Source organism: Lemur catta, chromosome 15, assembly GCF_020740605.2.
Source record: "Lemur catta isolate mLemCat1 chromosome 15, mLemCat1.pri, whole genome shotgun sequence".
NCBI lineage: Eukaryota > Metazoa > Chordata > Mammalia > Primates > Lemuridae > Lemur > Lemur catta.
Window position 1 is genome coordinate 52,034,271 of NC_059142.1, and position 21,666 is coordinate 52,055,936.

Consider the following 21,666-nt stretch of genomic DNA (forward strand, 5'->3'; position numbering starts at 1 on the left):
AGCGCGGGGAGACGAGCGCGGCGCGGGGACCCTGCGCTTCCGGGGCCGCGGGCGGCGGGCGGGGCCTGCGGGCTGATTTGCATAGGGCGCCCGGGGATGCCCGGCCCCAGGGACCCTTCTCTTGAGCCTCAGTCTCCCCAGCATCCGGTCTCTGTCCCCATCGCCCCGTTATGGCAGACGTGCCCCGCTCACCCCGCGTTTCTAGGGGCCAGACCTTCCAGGGGCCCGACACAGGGGGATCCAAAATCCAGGGCGGCATTTTCTAACCGGAGCCGCGGGGCTGGCGCCACGTCTTTCTCAGGAGCCGAACCCAGGGGTCCGGGGCCGCCGAGGTCCTGCCCCCTGCTTGTGCGGGCTGGAGCGGGCCGGGACACGCAGACACCGGAGCTCCTGCTGCTTGAAGGCTGCGCCAGCCCAAGGCCCGGACGGGGGCTGCTGTTAATGTTTGGTGAAGTGACTGTTGAAGACGGCTGGTTCGCCTGAGTCAAGGGCCTAAGTAAGAAACTAATTCATAAACCAAAGTTGGCTTGAAACAGAGGAACATGTACTTCAAAACTCCGATTTTACCTGGAAAGACAACTTTGATCAAGCACAGGTAATCAGGACTGCCTTCCTTTCTGTTCAGTTTCTACCCCACCCCATCCCCAGAAAATTGCTAAATTTTGTTTACTCCCCTTTTTACAGATTTCACGAAATTTTCTGAGTACAGTGAAATCTATTTACCAACATACCATAAGCGCGAGTAAGTGGCCCCTCTGGCTGCTGCTCCCCACGTGAAGACCCCATTACTTCCAAACCAATGCAGCAGAAGCCTCACAAAGGGAAGCCTGCCCCTCAGTTGAGCAAATTTCAAAACGCTTAAGAGGAGAATCTGCATAAGCCTTAAATACTGAGCCTGGGACTGTTTTCTCCCTCATTCCCCAAGGCACTGGAATCACACAAACTAGGTGAAAGGTCCGACTGTCCATGAATCTGCTGCTCCTTGGATAACTGTTTTTTTCTTTTTTTATTAGATCTTTCTTTTCTTTTCTTTCTTTTTTTTTTTTCTTGAGACAGAGTCTCACTCTGTTGCCCAGGCTAGAGTACCGTGGCGTCAGCCTAGCTCACAGCAACCTCAAACTCCTAGGCTCAAACAATCCTCCTGCCTCAGCCTCCCGAGTAGCTGGGTCTACAGGCATGTGCCACCATGCCCGGCTAATTTTTTCTATATATTTTTAGTTGTCTAGCTAATTTCTTTCTATTTTTAGTAGAGATGGGGTCTCGCTCTTGCTCAGGCTGACCTCGAACTCCTGACCTCGAGAGATCCTCCCACCTTGGCCTCCCAGAGTGGTAATAATTACAGGCATGATCCACCATGCCCAGCCTTTTATTATTAGATTTTTCAATTCATCCATGTAACAAAATGGATAACTTTTAGTAGTCCTCATCGTCATTTTGAGATCATCAACTTCACTTTCTAGACCCTGTTCTCTTTTTTTCCAGCTCAAAAAATTTTATGTCTCACTACCAGTTTTATGTGAATATATAAAAAGTGAGCGGCCCCACCTTCCCTTGTCCCAAGGACAAAGTCTTCAAAGCACCTTCTTCCCTTCTGTTCTTAAGCACTGGGTGGGTCTGACTGCCCACCCAGTGGGCAGTGGACGAAGGGTTCTGCCTTTGTCCAAGGTCACACATCAAGGAAGGGAGGGACAGTTGGAGGGGAAGAGATCTAGATTGGCAGGCAGCCCTCCCTGCACCATCTCGTTGGAGTCCTGAGGAGACCCGGCCTTGGCTGCATGGGAGAACTGCTCCTCGATGCTGGGCAGGTAGGTGCCCTCCATCTGCCATAACTCCCAGTTTCCACACCAATAGTGCCAGCCCCATAGCCAAGGAGCAAGGCAGCCAGGATGCAGAAGACCATGATGGTGGCTCTGATGGCCTGAGACAAGGTTCCATTGGAGCTGAGGCTGGTGGGTGTATTAGTGCTCTTCCCATTGATGGAAGGGCTGGTGTATGTGAATGTTGGATGTGCCCCCAGGTTCCACCCTAGCAGACCCAGCACCAGGAGCAGCCCCAGGTTAGAGTTCACCATGGGCTGGGCGACAGATTGACGGCACCAAGGATGGGGCTTCTCGAGCACTCTGTTCCTACCACATCTCAGGTTGGGGGTACCTGTGATGGGCACCTGGCCCAGGCATCTTTGACCTCACTGAGGTTCCTGGTCTGGGTCCCTCGCTCAAACCCTTGGTCCCTAGACACTGTTTTCTAACTGAAAAATTGAACACCCTTTAGCAAACATGCTTATATACAATTTCCTAAAATCTGTTTACAGTACTAAAATGGTTGAACCGTCCTTCAGAACACCTTTAATTTTGATTAGGCACTTATCTTCATAGAATGAAAAAATTAAAGCCAAATTAAAAGTTGTGACAAAGCAAGGATGTTTCTTTTCCAGAAGCCCTACCCTTACCAACAGAGGCTGAGAAAGGTGTAGGTTCCCTACCTTGTTAGATTCGTAGTAGAAACCGTAACTCAGGCCAGTGAAACCCATGTTGGTATGTGTAGGGCTGACCCATTTCCATAACATTGGAAGGGTCCTATGTCCAGCTGTTGATTCTCCACTCTGCAAATGCTTTATAAACACAGTAAGGGAAGAAAACTTAATGCCTCACAACCTATTAATCCCCTATTCTTTCCGAAGAAAAGGTCTCAATTTTTCAAAGTTCAAATTTAGTTCAAAGTTCTCACTTTGTAAGTTAGGAAATTGAGGCCCGAGTGACAAGCTGCAGGAACACAGCTAGCTGGTCAGTAGCTCAGATAGACCTAAAGCCAGGTCTTCATAGGGCCTGATTTGGACATTGAATGTAGATTGTTGATCTGCAACTTTCTGCCTAGAACCCAGAGAGAGCTTTCTCCGGTCTTCTGGCTCCCATATCAATCACTTGAGGGGACTCAGGGGCCCTCGCCCCCATCTGCTTATGTGGACTCTTCCTTTATGGCCCTCCTCTTCAACCCCCACCACCGAGACAGACCTCACCAGTATGGAGAAGACTTAAAATTTAAAATGTTCCTGTCCAGCACAAAGGGCAGGTGGTAGAAAAGTCTAACCTCTCTTTAGAGAGAAACCCACTTCTCTCTGGTCTTCATTTGTCCCTTTTAACTTTGAATGACTCATCAAATCATTCTGCAAGAGTTGTAGTAACAAAGGAAAAAAGCACCTGAAAGCAGAGAATGTTGAAACAATCTCAAAAACATGACACAGGACACAATGTTTCAAAACGTGGATATTGTTTACTTGAAGCAACAGTCCAGGATTGTGAAGTACAACACACATTTTAAGGATGAGGCTTTCATTTCATGGTCAAACACCAGCGTCATGCACACAGCGTCAGGTTATTTAACAGCAATGCCCCTGTGGGGTCCGTTCCCGGACGAAGACCCGCTTCGGTGACGGCCTCCCTCGCTTGCTTCACCACTTTCAGTCGCAGCCAGTCTGATTGTACGTCGGAGCCTTCCTCCGCGTGAGAGCACCAGGCGGTGCTCACCAGCCAGCCAGTCACGTTAGTATCTGACTTCTGAAGGTTAAAAAAATAAAAGGCAGTTTCTCTGCTCTGCAGGCAGCAAGGCATGAGGCGCAGGCCTCGTCATTGTTTGTATGGCACAGTAGGATGCTTTTAGCAAAGGGCACTGGTAAGGCAGGTAACACCAAGGAGAAGGCTGCGTAGACAGCCTTGTGTGTCGGGGCCTGACAGGATGGTGCCTGTGGACTGTTTATGGTCTGTCCAGTCAAGGCTTGGTAAACCCAAGTAACGTGTTAAAAACCTCAGTACAAAAGATCCTCTAACACATTTGGAACCCAATTATTTGTTCTTAAAAACACGGTACTAAGTGTCACAAAGCTTTCCCTCCAATCTACTACTAGAAAACACTCATGCCATGGTCCACAGACCCAGAGGAGCCAGGACAGATAAAGAGAAACCTGTTCTTCAAAAAGAGGGGGAAAAAAAACCAGCAGTACATAAAGTGCTTCCTTTTTAATGAAACAAATCCAAAAGATGTACAGTCAGGCTCAAGTTGTGCAGTTCACAAGCATGGAGGAAACAAACAAACAAAACGACAGAGTTCACGACAGTCGGAGTTAACCCAAGACTAGGCTGGACTTGCCGCCAGGGGGATTTCTTCTGGATGGCACCGGGGCCGGGGCCACCGGGCTGGGCACAGGGGCAGCGGGCACAGGCTTCTCTTCACTCTGCCCCAGGCTGCCTTGCAAGTCTGTGTCCACATTTTCTAGGAAAACAGAATGGAAATGATGCTAATAATTACAGGTATTTCCTGTTAAGACTAAGTCTAAATTTTTTCTTTTTCTTTTTGGTTAGAGGATGGTGGGAAACATACCTAACAGTATAAAGAAGAAAACAACAGTCACCACATTCCCACCACCCAGAATTAACTACTGTTCATGTTTTGCCATATTTGTTGTATGTTCTTTTCTAAATTACACAAATATATAAAGATACAAGATTTAAAATTACATTACGGGGAACGATAGGACCGCCATCCACCTCCGTGTGGGTCCCGCTCTCCCTGTTCCCGGAGGACCTACAAGCTGTGTGCATCCTTCCAGCCCATGTCTGTCTCAGGGACATCTATGTGTAACCACAGACAACATATAATATTGTTTTGGTTATATTTAACATAAATGGTATCAACTTCCTTTTTCCCACTCTTCTGGGAATTTGTCCATATTTATACACATGGTCATAATTCACCTTGCTTTATTGCTTTATGGTATTTTACCATATGATACAGTCTATTTGCCCAATCCTCTGATGGCAGAAACTGGAACCCAACCATTCTAAACAAAGCTGTAATGCATAAATGCCGGCATGTGCACACACGCAGACACATCCAAGGGCTACCATCTTCAGTGGGAGGAGACAGGACACAACGTCCTCCCAAGTGCCAAGCTCTGCCACACACAACAGTGTGTCAGAATATCCTTTGTCTGCATCTTTGCCACCACTTGGTAACCGCCTCACTTTAATATTTGCCAAACTGATGGGTGAAAAATGTTCTTTCATTCCTGTTTCATGTTGCATTTCCATGATTACTTAGGTGAGGTTGTTTGTTTTTCTTTTTTAACCACACAGATACCCAATTGTCCTGACATTACTAGAGTCCAGCTTTCCCCTACTGAATTGTCTTAACTTCTCTATTAATCAGGTCATTCCTATTTAAATTAACTGGGGACTTCCCACTTTAAAGCCATAGGCATTATTGTATTATTATTCAATATCTTAGATATTGCTTCATTCAGTCACTGATTTGTGAAGTTTCCAACAGGCATATATTTTTAAACAAATTGTTTCTTATTATTGGGTAGTTTCCCAACCTATAAATATCATTGATTCAAAGTCTAGAATAACTGCAAAAAAAAAGAAAAAACACAAAAAAACTCTATATTTTCTGTGAAAGGAAATTTTTACTAACAGTTTAATCCTTTAAGGCATGTTAGACTTATTTTTAGTTCTTTTAAAATGGCTGGTTGATTTCAGTGTTAAGCCCATGAATTAAATTCAGTTGCATATTCTAAGTCTATAGATATTTTTAAAAGATGTTCCATAGAAGCCCTTTTTCGATAGAACTGCCTGAAAGAGATAAAAATTTCCTGTATTAGATCCATTATAAATAGGTGCATAGAATTGCACCACGACTGAGACAAGTATTAATACTTCTCCTCTGCTTGGCCAAATTTACTAGAGACTTTTTTTTTTTTTTTTTTTGAGACAGAGTCTCACTCTGTTACCCAGGCTAGAGTGCCGTGGTGTCAGCCTAGCTCACAGCAACCTCAAACTCCTGGGCTCAAGCAATCCTCCTGCCTCAGCCTCCCGAGTAGCTGGGACTACAGGCATGCGCCACCATGCCCGGCTAATTTTTTCTATATATTTTTAGTTGTCCAGATAATTTCTTTGTGTTTTTTTAGTAGACACAGGGTCTCGCTCTTGCTCAGGCTGGTCTCGAACTCCTGACCCGAGTGATCCTCCTGCCTCGCACTCCCAGAGTGCTAGGATTACAGGCGTGAGCCACCGTGCCCGGCCTAAACAGCTATTTTTTAAAACAAAATACTCTTAATAACATCTGCCTTAGAATAATCACACCCACACAAAAGGCACCATTAGTATAAGAAACTGAACATTGGGCCAGTGTGGTGGCTCACACCTGTAATCTAGCACTCTGGGAGACTGAGGTGGGAGGATCCCTTGGGCTAAGGAGTTTAAGACCAGCCTGAGCAAGAGCCAGACCCTGTCTCTACTAAAAATAGAAAAATTAGCCAGGTGTGGTGGCATGTGCCTGTAGTCCCAGCTACTCAGGAGGCTGAGGCAGGAGGATCCCTTGAGCCCAGGAGTTTGAGGTTGCTGTGAGCTAGGCTGACGCCACCAGCACTCTAGTCCCGGGTAACAGAGTGAGACTCTGTCTCAAAAAAAAAAAAAAAAAAAAAGGCCTATGATAAGTGTCCCTTAAATACCTAGGACAATAAGTTCAATTTACTGCAAATATCAGATAAAAACAAAACTCCTCATTTAAAAAAATCCAAGATAAAGAGAATACAGACCAGGAACTCAGCCTGAGACAACTTATCAACTCAAGTCGTTTCATTTCTGCTGGTTGCACATGTCCTCAGGCAGAATGTACAAGATCTAACTGAATTCTTCATTGTCTGTCTGAATCAAGCAGTCAGGAATATTCTGAAGGACACAAAATTATCTTGCAGCTCTACCATGATAGTTTATTTTCATAAAATATTCTTCAGATGAATCAAGCTCAATCCCACCAATCTTACATTCGTCTTACATTATTAATGGAACTGTTTTGTTTTTTCACAAATAGACAACAACATACCAACAAAGAAAAGAAGGGAAAAAAGCACCCATGAGACTAAACAAGCAGCGGCAGGCCTTAATTTAACGTTTGTCAGGTTAGAAATACCCTGACGAGAGAAAGGGAAGGTGTGTTTGCTACTAGTCTATAATGAGATAAGTACAGGAATTGAAAGTGTTAGAAACTTTTATAACAATTTGACAGAAAAAGCTTTTGTCTGTTGAATATAATTTTTTTAAAAAGGAATTTAAATGAAAATACTTCTATAAAAATATACAGTTTATATACTCCTGACTTGTCTTTCTTTTCTGGAACATCAATAAGATAACTGAACAAAGAACCTCTATCTGAATAGTAAAAATGATTCATTGTAAGGATCAAAGCATCAGAACAGGAAGAAACATAGCCAGCCGTAGGCAGGGAAAGACTCCTGCCTAAACTCCAGGGGAAGCTTCTCCTTCTGTCTTGAAGATTCCCTGGGACCCCAACTCCAAAGTCCTCCCATAGCCACTCCCATGTTTAATCGCCCAGAAGGCCAAGGCAATTTCCCTTATATCTAAACAAAATCTGTCTTATTTAAACTGATTGGAGTATCCTGCTTTGAAGTAAACTTCGCAAGAGAATTAGAGTTGACCTTTCATCCACCAGATGTGTACTGTGAATTATTGTGCCCCTTGACATTTTATGACAAATGAGCTAAAAGTTGTAGCAGTCAGGAACACAGAATAATCAGATGACAAAATTGAAAAAGAAAAAAAATCAGGCAACCACTAAAAAATCAAAAGGAAGGAAAGACTTGTCATAGTCAATAATTCAACGTGCTATTTACCAGAAGAATCTCCAACAAACTGAATAGGCAGGGAGGGGAGGGGTGGAGTGGGGCAGGAGGACCAGGGAAGGGAATTATTAATTATTCAGTAGGACTAATGACACATTGTCCACAACTTCATCAAGGCTCTCGGAACACTTTTCCAGGCTCCCTAATTATACTCATTGGCCAAAATCAGTGAATAAAGATTAGCTGATTCTTACTAAAGAAGGCCTGACAGTAGAAGTATTCAGAATATGAAAAGCAGTAGGATCAATGCTGTGGCTCACACCTGTGGTCCCAGAAAATGCTTAAGGCCAGAAGTTGGAGAGCAGCCTGGGTAACATAGCAAAACCCCATCTCTTTTTTTTTTGAAACATGGTCTTGCTCTGTTGCTCAGGCTAGAGTACAGTAGCAGGATCATAACTCACTGTAAACTCAAACTCCTGGGCTCAAGCAATCCTCCTGGTTCATTGTAAGGATGAACAAGTAGCTGAGACTACAGGTGTGTGCCACACCTCGCACATTTTCTTTTTTGTAGAGATGAGGTCTTACTATGTTGCCAAGGCTGGTCTTAAACTCCTGGCCTCAAGCAATCCTCCTGCCTTGGCCTCCCAATGTGCTAGGATTACAGGTGTGAGCCACTGAGCCCAGCCCATGAGACCCTGTCTCTTAAAAAAGAAAAGCCTAGAAGATTCTGCCTCCAGGACAGTCTTTTTTAAATGGCACAAAATGGACACAACCAGTAACTAATACATCTTCAGTCCAATGAAAAATGTCCTATAAGGAAGAACCTAGGCAGTGTTCACAAAGGCTCAGGGGCTTCTCCTCCCACCACGCCCATCAACGAGTACTCTTTGAGAGGGCAGAAGAGGAATTTTGTTCATCAACATTTCTGTTTCCTTGTGAAGATGGCGCCACGAAATGCAATGGCAGGAAAAGGCTAAGAGGAAGCAGCGTCTTCCTTGTGGACCTGCGGGCCCGTGACTGCTGCATTTCACCGCACCCTGCCTGACACCCCCAAACCTGATCACACTCATCAGCAATTCTCTGGCACTTGTTAAAGTGCCAATGAACACTTCAAAGATTTAAAATAATTAAATCAACGATCACAGCTCGTTTCTGCCTATAACTGACAATATGGACAGCTAACTGAAAATGCACATCTGCCCCCACAAATCATCATTTATTTACAAAATCACCAGGTGGATAACCAATGTCTTGCTGAATAAGGACCTCAGTATAAAATCAAATGAACTTTGTAAATTGAATGCTGTAAGCTGAGCTTGAAATGCCAGAGTCTCTTATTAAAAAGTAAAAAGCTCTCATTAAGTGTAACAAATACTGACCTAACATGTGTCTATTTGTAAAGGACTCTCAGTGTTCTTTTCTAGTACATTTCTAGCACCCATCCCATTACTGGCAGATTAAAATGTGGCTGCGTTTGCTAACTTTCTAGTTTCATTTTTCTTTCCTCTCCACCCAGAGTATGTTGGCACTTGGAGCATGGCCAGGTTTCACTCCTGTCTCTTTCCCTGAGACATGATCTGAATCAAAATTCAGATCTGTCCTAAAACCATTTACAGAGCCAGAAATTCGGTCTTCCGAATTACTCACCGTGAATGTCACCTTCTCCCTGAAAAAGAAAAAAAAATTTAATTTACTTCCTATTTTAATTTTGAAACACACAAATAAAACAGCCCCAGTTCAGAGCAGCTAACATCTATCTGAAACCAAATGTGAAAAAATTCCTTCTTAATGCAATCAAGTATAGGGTTAGTCTGCAACCTTTATTCAACTTGGGACAATGCTACAGAAAAATTCTACATGATAAATTGTCCCAGTGCCAGTAATACCTAAAACACCAAAAAACCTCAACATTCACTTTGATGACCTAATACCAATTAGCATTTCAGGGGATCTTTTATCAGGATGGAAAACTGGTAAAACTGTCCTTTCATTTATCTTTTTTCTCGTTATCTAGCTGTTGAAGGGCCCCTATCAATTCCAAAGCCATTCTACAGCTCTCCCCTCACTCAAAGTGCTCTGAGATAACTAGTCAGGAGGACTTCCTACCAGACAAGGTCTTTCCAGACACAAACCCTGGGAGACTTGGTGGCAGTACTTATCTGCAGACACACCCAGCAGTAATGCCAACAGTACAGTTTCCTGGAGTTCAACTCAAAGCAACATTTGCAAACAAATAAAACAGTCCTTGAACTCAGAAACACCACTATGTATGAGATACACAGGAAGTGAGTATGATCTGAAACCAATACTGAAGGATGAAACACTAATCCTAACAGTAAGAGAGACATGTGAACAGATCCAGATCAATGCTAACTCACTTTTCTGACTTATTTATCAATCTTCCATCCCCAACATGGTCCAGTCCCTTTCCTAATTACCTCTATGTTAAACTCCAGTGGCAGCACTGAAACTCTTAAGTAAAAAATAGGGGAGTTTAATTTCAGAATCGTATTGACCTCAAAGCCTTTCCTTCCTCATGTCACACTGACCTTCAGATCTAAGTAGTCTCCAGAGTTTGCTTCGGAAGAGTTCCTTCTCTTCGGCCCAGATGACTCCAGGTCTTCTCTGCCACCACTGGACTTGGCACCTAAAAATCAAAATACAGTAGAAAGACCTAAAGCAAAACACTTTTTTAGCAACTGACATTATGTGTTAGTCTCATATGACAAAATGAGGAAACAGTCTTAAGGAAGTTAAGCTGATGGCTTAAACCTTCTATAGAGAGACCCCAAACCCAATCTGACTTCAGTTCTTATTCTGACCCATCCCACAGACTCTCCGTATTTCCCACTTCTTTCCTTTCATGTTAAGCTTGAACTGTGATTTGCTTCATTACCATTAAGCTAGAATTTGCTCATCAGTACAAAACCAGCTGTGGCTGTTGGTGCTGGGTCCATGCCTTTGACACTGACCACAGAGGAAAGCGGTACCTGCCGACTTGGCCCAAGAAGGGGGATTTTCTTCAGGCGTCCCGAAGATGGTAGAGGCCATTTTGTTCTTCCTCACAGGTTGTTCTGTTGGTTCATCAAAGCCTAATGAAAAATTGGATCCACCACCTGGAGGCCGCAAAACCCTAGAAATAATGGCGAAACATCAATTGCAGATCATACGAAAATATTTCTTGGCACATATATTTTCAAACACCTTTCCTTTCCTTTCCCTCACCCATTCATTCCCCTCACCCCCATAAATGAGAGCAGCTAATGGGAAAGAGGAATCAGCTCCATCATGGTATAAATTCAATGCTGGATGTTATGATACCAAACACTAAATACAAAAAAAATACAAGTCAAACAAAAGGAAAAAAATTTTTTAAAAGATACCAGATACTGCTGTATTACGTTTGTAGTAAGGCCATCCGTCCAACAACGCAGCTGAAACAGCTTGATCATCATCACAAATAGCCTGGCTGGTGTCCCTTTTTGGAAATGGCAAAAGACCTAAGGGACCTTGCCCTACTAGTCTTATCTGAATATATTTACAAAGAAGTTTAGAAGCAAGTCTTGTTATTATTCATTTAAAAACCATTTCCATCTGGGTTAATTTGTTCAGCAATAGAGAAAAAGTCATTTCCACTTTTATTTTCAATGAAATAAATGGAATGATATACATATAAAAGTTAACCTGACTAATTTAGAAGTCCAGGGAGAGCTGATATTATCTCTATCTCAACATCAGCATGTTGCATACATGTTATATCCATCAACATGCACATAAGCCCTGTGTACACACTTACATCTCACTACTTTCACTAATAACCATGAATGACTAGCCACAAGGGCAAAGTCAATATGAGAAATTAAATGTAACATTCCATAGCACGTTCTGTATCCATATTCCTTTGGACATCATCTGTAACTTTTTGTTCAACATGTAAATATCATACTTTCACATTTCTAAATCCTCCTGCCATAGGTTAACCATCTGTCTCCTCCTTGGAAAAACTCAATTTAATTCCTCTTGGACTTCTCAAAACAAAATGGAGATGGTTTCATGGGAACACTTTCTAACTACTAATTCAGTTCCTTCATTGGTGATAAGACTGGTCCGGTTTTCTACTTCTTCTGAAATGAGTTTTAGTAAGAAATATTTTTCTAGAAATATGTCTGTTTCTTCCAAGTTTCCACATAAATATAATGTCATTTGTAAATTCAGCTCATTATATTAGAAAAGAAAAGGTGAAAATTAAACACTTATGGTAGAAATTCCCTTCCTAGTACCCCTTAAGAGGCATTCCCAAGTTTTGAAATATTGCAGTTTTATTATTATTTAAGTATTTTCTCATTTCCATTTTCTTCTTTGACCCATAGGTTATTTAGAAGTACATTTTTGGCTGGACACAGTGGCTCACCCCTGTAATCCTAGCCCTCTGGGAGGCCGAGGCGGGAGGATCACTTGAGCTCAGGAGTTCAAGACCAGCCTGAGCAACAGTGAGACCCAGTCTCTACTGAAACATAGAAAAATTAGTCAGGCGCCGTGGCTTACACCTGTAGTTCCAGCTACTCAGGAGGCTGAGGCAGGAGGATTGCTTGAGCCCCGGAGTTTGACGTTGCTGTGAATTAGGCTGATGCCATGGCACTCTAGCCTTGGGCAATAGACCAAAACTCTGTCTCAAAAAAAAAAAAAAGTACATTTTTAAGTTGCTAAACATAGGGGTCTTTCTAGTTTATTGATATCTAGCTATAAATTACAATGCAGATAGACAACAGAGTCTGTATGAAATGAATCCTTTGAAATTTGATGAGATCTGCTTTATGGCCTAATATGTAGTCAATTTTGTAAATCTCAAACTCCTGGCCTCAAGCGATCTTCCCAGCTCAGCCTCCGGAGCAGCTGGGACTAAGGTGTGACCCAATGGCCCGGCTTAAATTTTATAAATTTTCTATGTGTGTTTGAAAAGCATGTATATTTGCCAACGTTCACCATGTATGTACTAAACCCAAGTCTGTCAACTGAGTTGTTCAAATCTTTTGATTTTTAAGTATGTTTTATCACTTACTAAGAGAATCTGTTAACAATTTCTACTCCAGTGGTAGGTCTGTCAGTTTCTCCTCAGAATTTTGTCAAGATAAGGAGTTCTCCCTCAAAAGACTGTCCATGGTGTATTTTAGATCAGTAGGGAAAATTGTATAGGGTCAACTTGCTGGCCATTTTAATTAAACAAATAAAATATATATCCCTACCTCACTTCATTTACCCAAACATCTTCCAACTAGGTCAAATATTTCAATTTAAAGACTAAAAAAACTACTGGAAAAATATATGTATGAATATGGTCCTAGTCTTAAAGAAAAGGACTTTTTAAGCACAAGATGAAAGCCAGAAATGATGAAAAGATGGACAGATTAAACCTGGTAAAAACACATGCTAATGTCACTAGTATACAAGTTTTGCTCTAAAAAATATCACTAGTATATAAGCAATGCTCTTTTTTTTTTTTGAAACAGTCTCACTCTGTTGCCCGGGCTAGAGTGCCATGGCATCAGCCTAACTCACAGCAACCTCAAACTCCTGGGCTCAAGCAATCCTCCTGCCTCAGCCTCCCGAGTAGCTGGGACTACAGGCATGCGACACCATGCCGGCTAATTTTTCCTATATGCTTTTAGTTGTCCAGCTAATTTCTTTCTATTTTTAGTAGAGATGGGGTCTTGTTCTTGCTCAGGCTGGTCTCGAATTCCTGAGCTCAAAGGATCCTCCCCGCCTTGGCCTCCCAGAGTGCTAGGATTACAGGCGTGAGCCACCATGCCTGGCCGAAGCAATGCTCTTAAAAGTAATTAAAAGGGTTCTCTGTGGTGGCTCACTATAATCCCAGCACTTTGGGAGCCTGAGGTGGGAGGATCACTTGAGGCCAGGAGTTCTAGACCAGCCTGGACAGCATAGCAAGACCCCATCTAGGGGTTAGTAGGGGGTTGGTTATCAAAGTATGTCCTTAAACTAGAAAGCTACATATACCGTAGAGTAAGATTTACTTTTATTAGTGGATATTAAAAGTTACCCAAAACATAGCAAATGAAAAAAGTTACAAAGCAAATATGAGCCCAATTACATGCCATATAAACTTATGTGTGTGGAGACACAGCTGTGTGACCTCGGGTTAAGCTGCTTAACTTTTCTATTCCTCGGTTTTCTCTTCTATAAAACAAGAATAGTATCTGTCTTGTAAGACCATTTATTATAAGGATATCGAGGCCGGGCGCGGTGGCTCACGCCTGTAATCCTAGCACTCTGGGAGGCCGAGGCGGGTGGATCGTTTGAGCTCAGGAGTTCGAGACCAGCCTGAGGAAGAGTGAGACCCCGTTTCTACTAAAAATAGAAAGAAATTATATGGACAACTAAAAATATATATAGAAAAAATTAGCCGGGCATGGTGGCGCATGCCTGTAGTTCCAGCTACTCGGGAGGCTGAGGCAGGAGGATCGCTTGAGCCCAGGAGTTTGAGGTTGCTGTGAGCTAGGCTGATGCCACAGCACTCTAGCCCAGGTAACAGAGTGAGACTCTGTCTCAAAAAAATAAATAAATAAATAATAAAATTATAAAAAAAAAAAAAGGATATCATATATACTGTGCTTAGAAAGTACCTGGGACATGGCAGTCATGCGTATTAGCTATTATTATAGCCATAAATATCACCACATTGTTATCCAGGGTTCCCTCTCACAAATGGGATTTCAGGTGAATTTTAATGCCTTTTTTTACTACATCAAAGTTCACTGTATTGCTATCAATCCAAAATTCTTTTAAAGACTGCTTCTGGGTTCCAGAATTTTCTTTTGATAATACTACTTTTCCCACTGTCTATTATAAATCAATGTGATCAGTTATTTATCTGTGAGTACCTATATGTCTACTCTAGCTCTCTAGACAGAAATCCTGGCTCCTTGGTTCCCTTGGGTGTAGGCTGGTACCCTGGCCTCAGCACCCCCACACTGCCCCCTACAGCACTCACAGTGACCCCTACCCTGCCTTGTGTCCTGTCTTTTTCTGAGGGTTCCACTGTTCATTCCTAGTCAGGCAGGAATGAAGGGAATCTGACAAAGTTTGCCTACTATGGATATGGCATCCCCCAAACACATCAAGCTATCAGGATGATTTCAAGATGGTTCTTACCATCTTCTTTTTTTTTTTTTAAGAGATGGGATCTTGCTGTGTTGCCCAGGCTGGCCTCAAGCTATCCTCCAACCTCAACCTCCAGAGTAGCTGGGATTACTAGCTCGAGCCTCCACGCCCAGCTAAAGGCCACCTTCTTCACTTTCTGCAAACAGTTCTGGTTGTCTCCACCTCAGAGTCTTTACTAGCACATTTCTTCTTGCCTAGAGCACTATTCTTGCCTCAGTGCCTATTCAAGACCCAGTCCACCACTTAAACCTCTACCTCCTCCAGGAAGCAGTCTAGTAGTCCTCCATAATCTCAAAGGACAGAATACTAGAGAGGAAATGGATATTAGAGATCCTCTCCTTTGGGAGTCACCAACTCTTTCTGTAAAGGGCCAAATGGCAAACACCTTTGGCTTTGCAGACCAGGTCTTTCTGAACTATTCACTGCCATGTTGCCCAAAGGCCACCACAAGCAATATGAAAAAGAGTGTGGCCGTTTCCAGTAAAACCTTATTTATGAGCCTAGTGAGGTGGCTCACGCCTCTAATTCTAGCACTTTGGGAGTCTGAGGTGGGAGGATTGCTTGAGCTCAGGAGTTTGAGCTTATAATGAGCTATGGTGACACCACTGCACTCAAGCCTGGGTGACAGAGAAAGACCCTGTCCTAAAAATAAACAAAAAACTTTATTTATGGACACTGAAATTTGATTTTTATGTAATTTTCACAAGTTATGAAATATTGCTTTCCTCAACCATGCACCTGGCAGGCACATAACAAGTGCTCAAGTGCTTAAATGGGGGAACCACATGCCATTTTTCTCTTTAAACTACAAATCTGTATAGTTGGTGCGTTAATTAAGGTTTCCTTGTTTTCTAACCTTGAACTGTCTTATATTTCTTAGGCAGTCCCTCTGGGCTTCCTCCCTTAAAAGTAATATTAATTATTGTCTGTAGTAAAATGCAATATTCAATCCACAATAAGTAAAGATTTCTTTTTCTTGTTTTTTTTGAGACAGAGTCTCACTCTGTTGCCTGGGCAAGTGCCGTTACATTAGCCTAGCTCACAGCAACCTCAAACTCCTGGGCTCAAGCAATCCTGCCTCAGCCTCCCGAGTAGCTGGGACTACAGGAAAGTGCCACCACGCCCGGCTAATTTTTCTATTTTTAGTAGAGACGGGGTCTTGTGCTCTTGCTCAGGCTGGTCTTGAACTTCTGAGCTCAAGCGATCCTCCAGCCTTGGCCTCCCAAAGTGCTAGGATTTCAGGCGTGAGCCAGGGTGCCGGCCAGTAAAGATTTCATTATTCCTTCCCAGCCCCGGGGGGGGGGGGGGGAAGACCCCACTGCATTCTTCATAACACATTAAACATTTAACACCCAACTTTTAAAAAAAAAGGTCTCAGATATTAGATATCCACTTAGATTAAATTCATTATATGAATTAAGATAAATGTGTATAGGCATACCTTTTATTAAGATGATAATTTTAGGTTTGTTTAAATCAAAATTAAATGTATGTTATAAATTTTTAATAGGCTTTCTCATGTTAAAGTTTGAAGCCAATTAGGTTTTTATCATTTGTGCCCCAAATCAACAAAGACACTTGACAGATTATAATCTAAATTAACTTGCTTCATTGTCGTCTTCTTCATTCCCTAGAGATTAGAATGATTTCCTTTACTAATCATAATTAAAACCTCATTAATTATTTTGGCCAGATGAAAACCTTCAGAACCCTAGTAGTGTCCAAGTATATTTAGCCTTGGAAAAAAAAAGAAACAAAAAGACAATGGTACCCAAACACCAGCTTAAAAGCAAGTCAAAGCTCTGACCAGTCCAACTTTTTAAAGGTCTGTGTTCCTCTTGCAATAGCAGGTAATAACCTACTCCGATGACGTCAGTGTTATAGAGACCATTTGTAATAGGGAGACATCCCCAAACAAAGGATTTGGATCATAAGACAGAAAGTATTCCAATTTTATTTTTTTAAGATCCTACTATTCTTTCTGAATCACATACATGATAACTAAATCAGGATTGCATATTTAAAACTCAACAAAAAGTGTGCCTATGTACTGTAGATAGCAATTTTTTAGAAATTACTCCTTTTCTTTCTTCTCTCTTTAAATCCCAGAATTTCCATATGATCCTTGTAGATTATTCCCTACCAGACTAAATTTATAACGAGTTTATGGAGCCAGGAGAATGCTACTGGAGAAAGTAGTTGATGAGAATTAGGTTTAATTATAGAAAAAGGAAATATGAGAAGTAAATAAAATGACAATGCCACTACATCCCTAGATCACAATGTTGGAGGAAAATTGATAACAAAATGTGAATTAAAACCTTTTTTGCAGGACGAAAAATCATTTGTCTCACATTTCAAATATAAATATGAAAAAACTAGTGTGAGGATTCAGTTGACTCGGTTACTGAAAGTCTTGACAAATCACTACACTGAACCCAACCCCGAAGGATAAACCCCAGATCACACATTATCATTCCAACAACTTCAGTCTGACCAGCAGAAAGTTGACCTCATAACACAAAATTAAAAACCAAGGCTCAATTTGTTCCAGGGTCTTCTGAAAAAATTACCTCACTGGAAGGATGACAACAGAAAGGGAGTAACCCGTATTTTCTTAGGTCCATGCTACACAAGTCCCCCTTCTTCCCAGTAACCACTAATTTCATTTTTTCAGTCTTATCCATTATTTTCTACATTGTAAAACTGAAAGAAATGAGTTGAAAAGGAATGTCATTTCCAATGCTTCCTCCTAAGACTCATTTGCTGAGGCGTGCTTTTTGTTCCCAAGTTCTCTAACCCCTGTGAGATATTGCTATTTCACGTGCCTTCTTAGCCCAACAAAATGGCTCCCTTTGTGCCACTTGGCCGGGACCCCAAGGCTGGCCACACATGACTGCAGGTCATGATCGGTGGAAAACAGATGCCCCAGAAAAAGTGGTTCTAAGCTTCCTCCAAGCCTTGAGCAAGATCCCGGAGATGCCTGTAACCCACCTTAAAGAACAGTGTGCAATTAGCTGAGACAATGTGGACACCTTCCACAGAATCCAAACCCTTCCACCAAGTTAAGCAAGGACTTGGAAAGGGTCCCAGTCCAAACACTGTGCCCAGTGCCCCTTCCCCAAAATGTAGTGGGATGAATGGCAAGAAAGGCCCGGGTTCCCAGGTGGAGATACTACGGAAGAGACAATGGATGTCTCCGGCCCCGCCCAAGAACAGGAAACCTCCTCCTGCAAGGGAACCAGGGCCAGGGATGAACTCATTTGGCAGACGTCAAAGGGGGAAGTGAAGAAGGTGGGATGCAAAGACCGTGGTCCGAAGGTTTGAGCGCAGAAAACCCACTCAGGCTGGCTCGTTCCCCGCCCCCCCCCCCCGCTTGGAGGTGGGCGCGAGGAGGGGGAGGAGAAGGGGTCTTTCCTTTGTTAGGAGAGGGGAGGGAGTTCGAAGAGGAGATGAACAGTTGGTTCCTGAACGGAGGTGAAGGGTCACGATGACCAGCCCCGCCCGACCACAAATGCACCTGCCGGGCGGGTCCGACTAGGGGAGTGGGGAGTGGTGGCCCGGCGAGGGTAGGAGCCCGCCGGACCCGATCGATCCGGTCTCAGGGTCCGATAGCTGCGCCCGAGCACGGGGCCGACCACATGCCCCGGACTAGAGGCAGGAGCGCGTGGCCGGGCGGTGGGACAATGGGGTCTGACCAAGGCGCCCTAGACGCTCCCCGGACACCTGGGGGACCAAGACTACCACCCCGGGGCGGGCCGGGCTCGCCGCAGAGGGGAGAAAGCAAACCCTCCCCGCACGTTAGGATTAACGGAAACCCGCCGCGCTCCGAGGGGCGGCCGGCCCGGGCGCCCCAGCCCCTCGCGCCGTGGGAGGAATGAATGGAGAGCAGCAGGAATCCGGGCGGGGCCGCGCGCCCGGCTCGCCGGGCGGCACAAAGGCAGCGCCGGCGGCAGAGCCCGCCGCCCGCCCCAGCGCGAGCGCAGCGCACGGGGCACCGTACCGCCAACGACCGGCGCCGGGCCCCGCCGGCAGCGGCCCTCCCGGCCCCTCAGCCCCTTGCGGCTCGGGCGCGGCCGCGTCGCCTCACCGGGAGCTATTCCTGCTGTTGGGGTCGACACCCTTGAAGGTGGTGGTGGTGGTCATGGCGCCGAGGAGCGAGCTGGCGCAGGAGCAGAATGCTGAAAGGGTTGGACTCGAGGGGCGCGGGGAAGCTCCACGCCACACACCCGGGCACCGCTGCAGGAGCCTCCGCCACAGCCTGGCCGCTCGACCCCAGCTTTTATATGGCTCACAAACCCCGCCCCCACCCAGTCAGCACTGGCCGGTTCAAATGGTTCTGTTTGTTCCTATTGGTTCCCTAAAGTGCCAAGCACCGTGCGGCGACACGACGGGCTTCAGCGGCCGCAGCTCAGCTTAAGCCCGCCCCCTTCCTGGACAGGGAAAGTCCAGGGCCGTTCTCCCCTCCCCCACCCCAAAATCTCGGAGATGATTGGTCAGAAGGCGAACCTGCCTCGCGCTGGGTACAAGTTGTGCTGGCTGTCACTTAAAAAAGTTACCTGATAGAGGGAAAAACTCACTCTGGGGTAGTTAGAATCTTAGCAAACTCAGGGCAGATTTGTCATTGCTACTCTTCACTCATTTGCCTTACTTATGGTGGGATAGTAAGGGCATCCTCCTTAAGGGATGAAAAGTACTGCTACAAGTTGACATTTATTTACTGAATACCTACTGTGTGTCCCATTTGGAAACCTAACAGTCCCAAAGCAGCAGCACTATGAGTCAGCAACAGAGAGCACGCCAAGATGATTCCTTTTAAACTGACTGGAAATTCTTTACATTTTAATGTTACTATTTAGCTGTAATGGGTGGTGCATGCACTGGACCAAAATTACAGTCGTTCCCATTTGGGGGGCTGTTCTAAAGCCGGTTAATGCCTGGCGACTGGGAATGTCCTCATTCCCTGCCTCCAAGACTATGTGAGCAGCCCAGGCCTCTGCAGCTGTTTATAACCCTTAAGTCATGACTCTTCCACCTGTCTGGGTAAATCTATCCCCGCAACAAATGCAGGCACACTTGGAGGACTCCGGAATGACGGTTCACAAGATCCTAACAGAAAAGTCTTGGGCAAACTAGTGCAAACAGTTGATAGATAACCCCTTCTTATGTCATGCATATTTCCTCGAGACAAATGTCTTCCTTGTCTCAGTATTTTCATAAAAGTTGAACTATGGCCGGGCGCGGTGGCTCACGCCTGTAATCCTAACACTCTGGGAGGCCGAGGCGGAAGGATTGTTTGAGCTCAGGAGTTCGAGACCAGCCTGAGCAAGAGCGAGACCCCATCTCTACTAAAAATAGAAAGAAATTACATGGACAGCTAAAAATATACATATATAAAATTAGCCGGGCATGGTGGCACGTGCCTATAGTCCCAGCTGCTCGGGAGGCTGAGGCAGGAGGATCGCTTGAGCCCAGGAATTTGAGGTTGCTGTGAGCTAGGCTGACGCCACAGCACTCTAGACTGGGCAACAGAGTGAGACTCTGCCTCAAAAAAAAAAAGTTGAACTACATTCCTCTTCCAACGGCCTCTGTCCAGGCAGTTGAAAGTTTGTATTCTCAGCAGTCTTGGTTAGTCACTCTCCCCCTAGGCTTTCATAAAAAGCCAGAGAGATCTTCTCTACTAGAAGGCGTAGGCCATGCATTTATGCGCTTACAACAACAGCATGAAGCACACCACTTGTTTGGGTTGGAATCTTCCAATTCTTAAAAGGCTGAGCCTAAATTTCCAAAACCTTAAAAAAAAAAAAAAAAAAAAACCATTAGACCAATCTAGCCAGTGAGCACGTCCTCCTCGGAAATCATGTAAATTATTTACTAGGAGGTAGTGGAGTATGGTAGTTGCTAGCTCAGGCTCTGATTGATGCGAGAAATGAAATCTGGGTTTGAATCTCAACTCTTACCCTTTCTGAGCACTAGTTTCCTCATTTCTAAAATAAATATAAAATAGTACCTGGACTCCTTAGTGCTTTGAGGAATGGGTGAGGTAATGGATGTAAAGTGCTTGGCCCAATATATAATGTCATCAAAGTGACGGTCATTTTTTTTTTTTTTTTTTGAGATAGAGTCTCACTCTATTGCCCCGGCTAGAGTGCCATGGCATCAGCCTGGCTCACAGAAACCTCAAACTCCTGGGCTCAAGCAATCCTCCTGCCTCAGCTTCCCAAGTAGCTGGGACTACAGGCATGCACCACCATGCCCAGCTAATTTTTTTCTATATATTTTTAGTTGTCCAGCTAATTTTTTTGTATTTTTAGTAGAGACGGGGTCTCGCTCTTGCTCAAGCTGGGACAGTCATTTTTATTACCAGACTTATTTAGAAAGTAATCACGTACTTGTTTGTATGTTAAATGCGGGGATTGGACTTGACTGGGTCCATTTTGGCCTATACTTTGAGTTTGTACTTGTCTTCTTTCCTCTATCCCTTGCAGTCTCGTGGAAGGAAGATAGCTTGTGTGGCAATGCTGCACTAGATTAGAAATCAAAAGGCCTAAATTCTGGTGTTGCCCTTTCCCAATGTAAAACACTGGTAGGTCATTTATGCCCTTGAGCCTCGGTTTCCTCATCTGTAAAATGGGATTAACAGCACCTATTCTGAGTTGTGAGGGTTGGAATGAGACACATGCAAGAATGTCACCACATGTACTCACTATTAAACTGGAACTAATTATCAACACTCACGTGCACATACGGTAGTAAAACTCAGTGGAAGGCCGGGTGCAGTGACTCACGCCTGTAATCCTAGCACTCTGAGAGGCCGAGGCAGGAGGATTGCTCAAGGTCAGGAGTTCGAGACC

At 44.1% G+C, this 21,666-nt stretch overlaps 1 protein-coding gene and 1 long non-coding RNA gene across 2 annotated transcripts; one reads left to right on the plus strand and one right to left on the minus strand.

Annotated features, from left to right (window-relative positions):
* Positions 1-329: 329 nt before the first annotated feature.
* Positions 330-3,533, plus strand: LOC123650782. The gene is made up of 3 exons (XR_006739482.1): positions 330-595; positions 1,666-1,805; positions 2,875-3,533. It is a non-coding gene; the product is annotated as an uncharacterized LOC123650782 (long non-coding RNA).
* A 465-nt stretch (positions 3,534-3,998) lies between these two features.
* JPT1 (Jupiter microtubule associated homolog 1) lies at positions 3,999-19,087 on the minus strand. Its single transcript, XM_045569889.1, has 5 exons — positions 18,903-19,087; positions 10,627-10,769; positions 10,186-10,283; positions 9,284-9,302; positions 3,999-4,266 (listed from the first exon to the last, which is right to left on the minus strand). The coding sequence occupies exons 1-5, from the start codon at positions 18,956-18,958 to the stop codon at positions 4,118-4,120; spliced, it is 465 nt and encodes a 154-aa protein (XP_045425845.1). The 5' UTR covers positions 18,959-19,087; the 3' UTR covers positions 3,999-4,117.
* Between the last annotated feature and the right edge of the window lie 2,579 nt (positions 19,088-21,666).

What these genes read in the sequence shown, in the direction of transcription:
- JPT1 (XM_045569889.1), bottom strand. Translation starts at nt 18,958, where the DNA reads ATGACCACCACCACCACCTTCAAGGGTGTCGACCCCAACAGCAGGAAT. An exon ending in AACAGCAGGAATAGCTCCCG is followed by an intron (nt 10,770 to 18,902) that starts GTGAGGCGACGC and finishes CATTATTTCTAG; the next exon opens with GGTTTTGCGGCCTCCAGGTG. An exon ending in TTCTTGGGCCAAGTCGGCAG is followed by an intron (nt 10,284 to 10,626) that starts GTACCGCTTTCC and finishes TTTGATTTTTAG; the next exon opens with GTGCCAAGTCCAGTGGTGGC.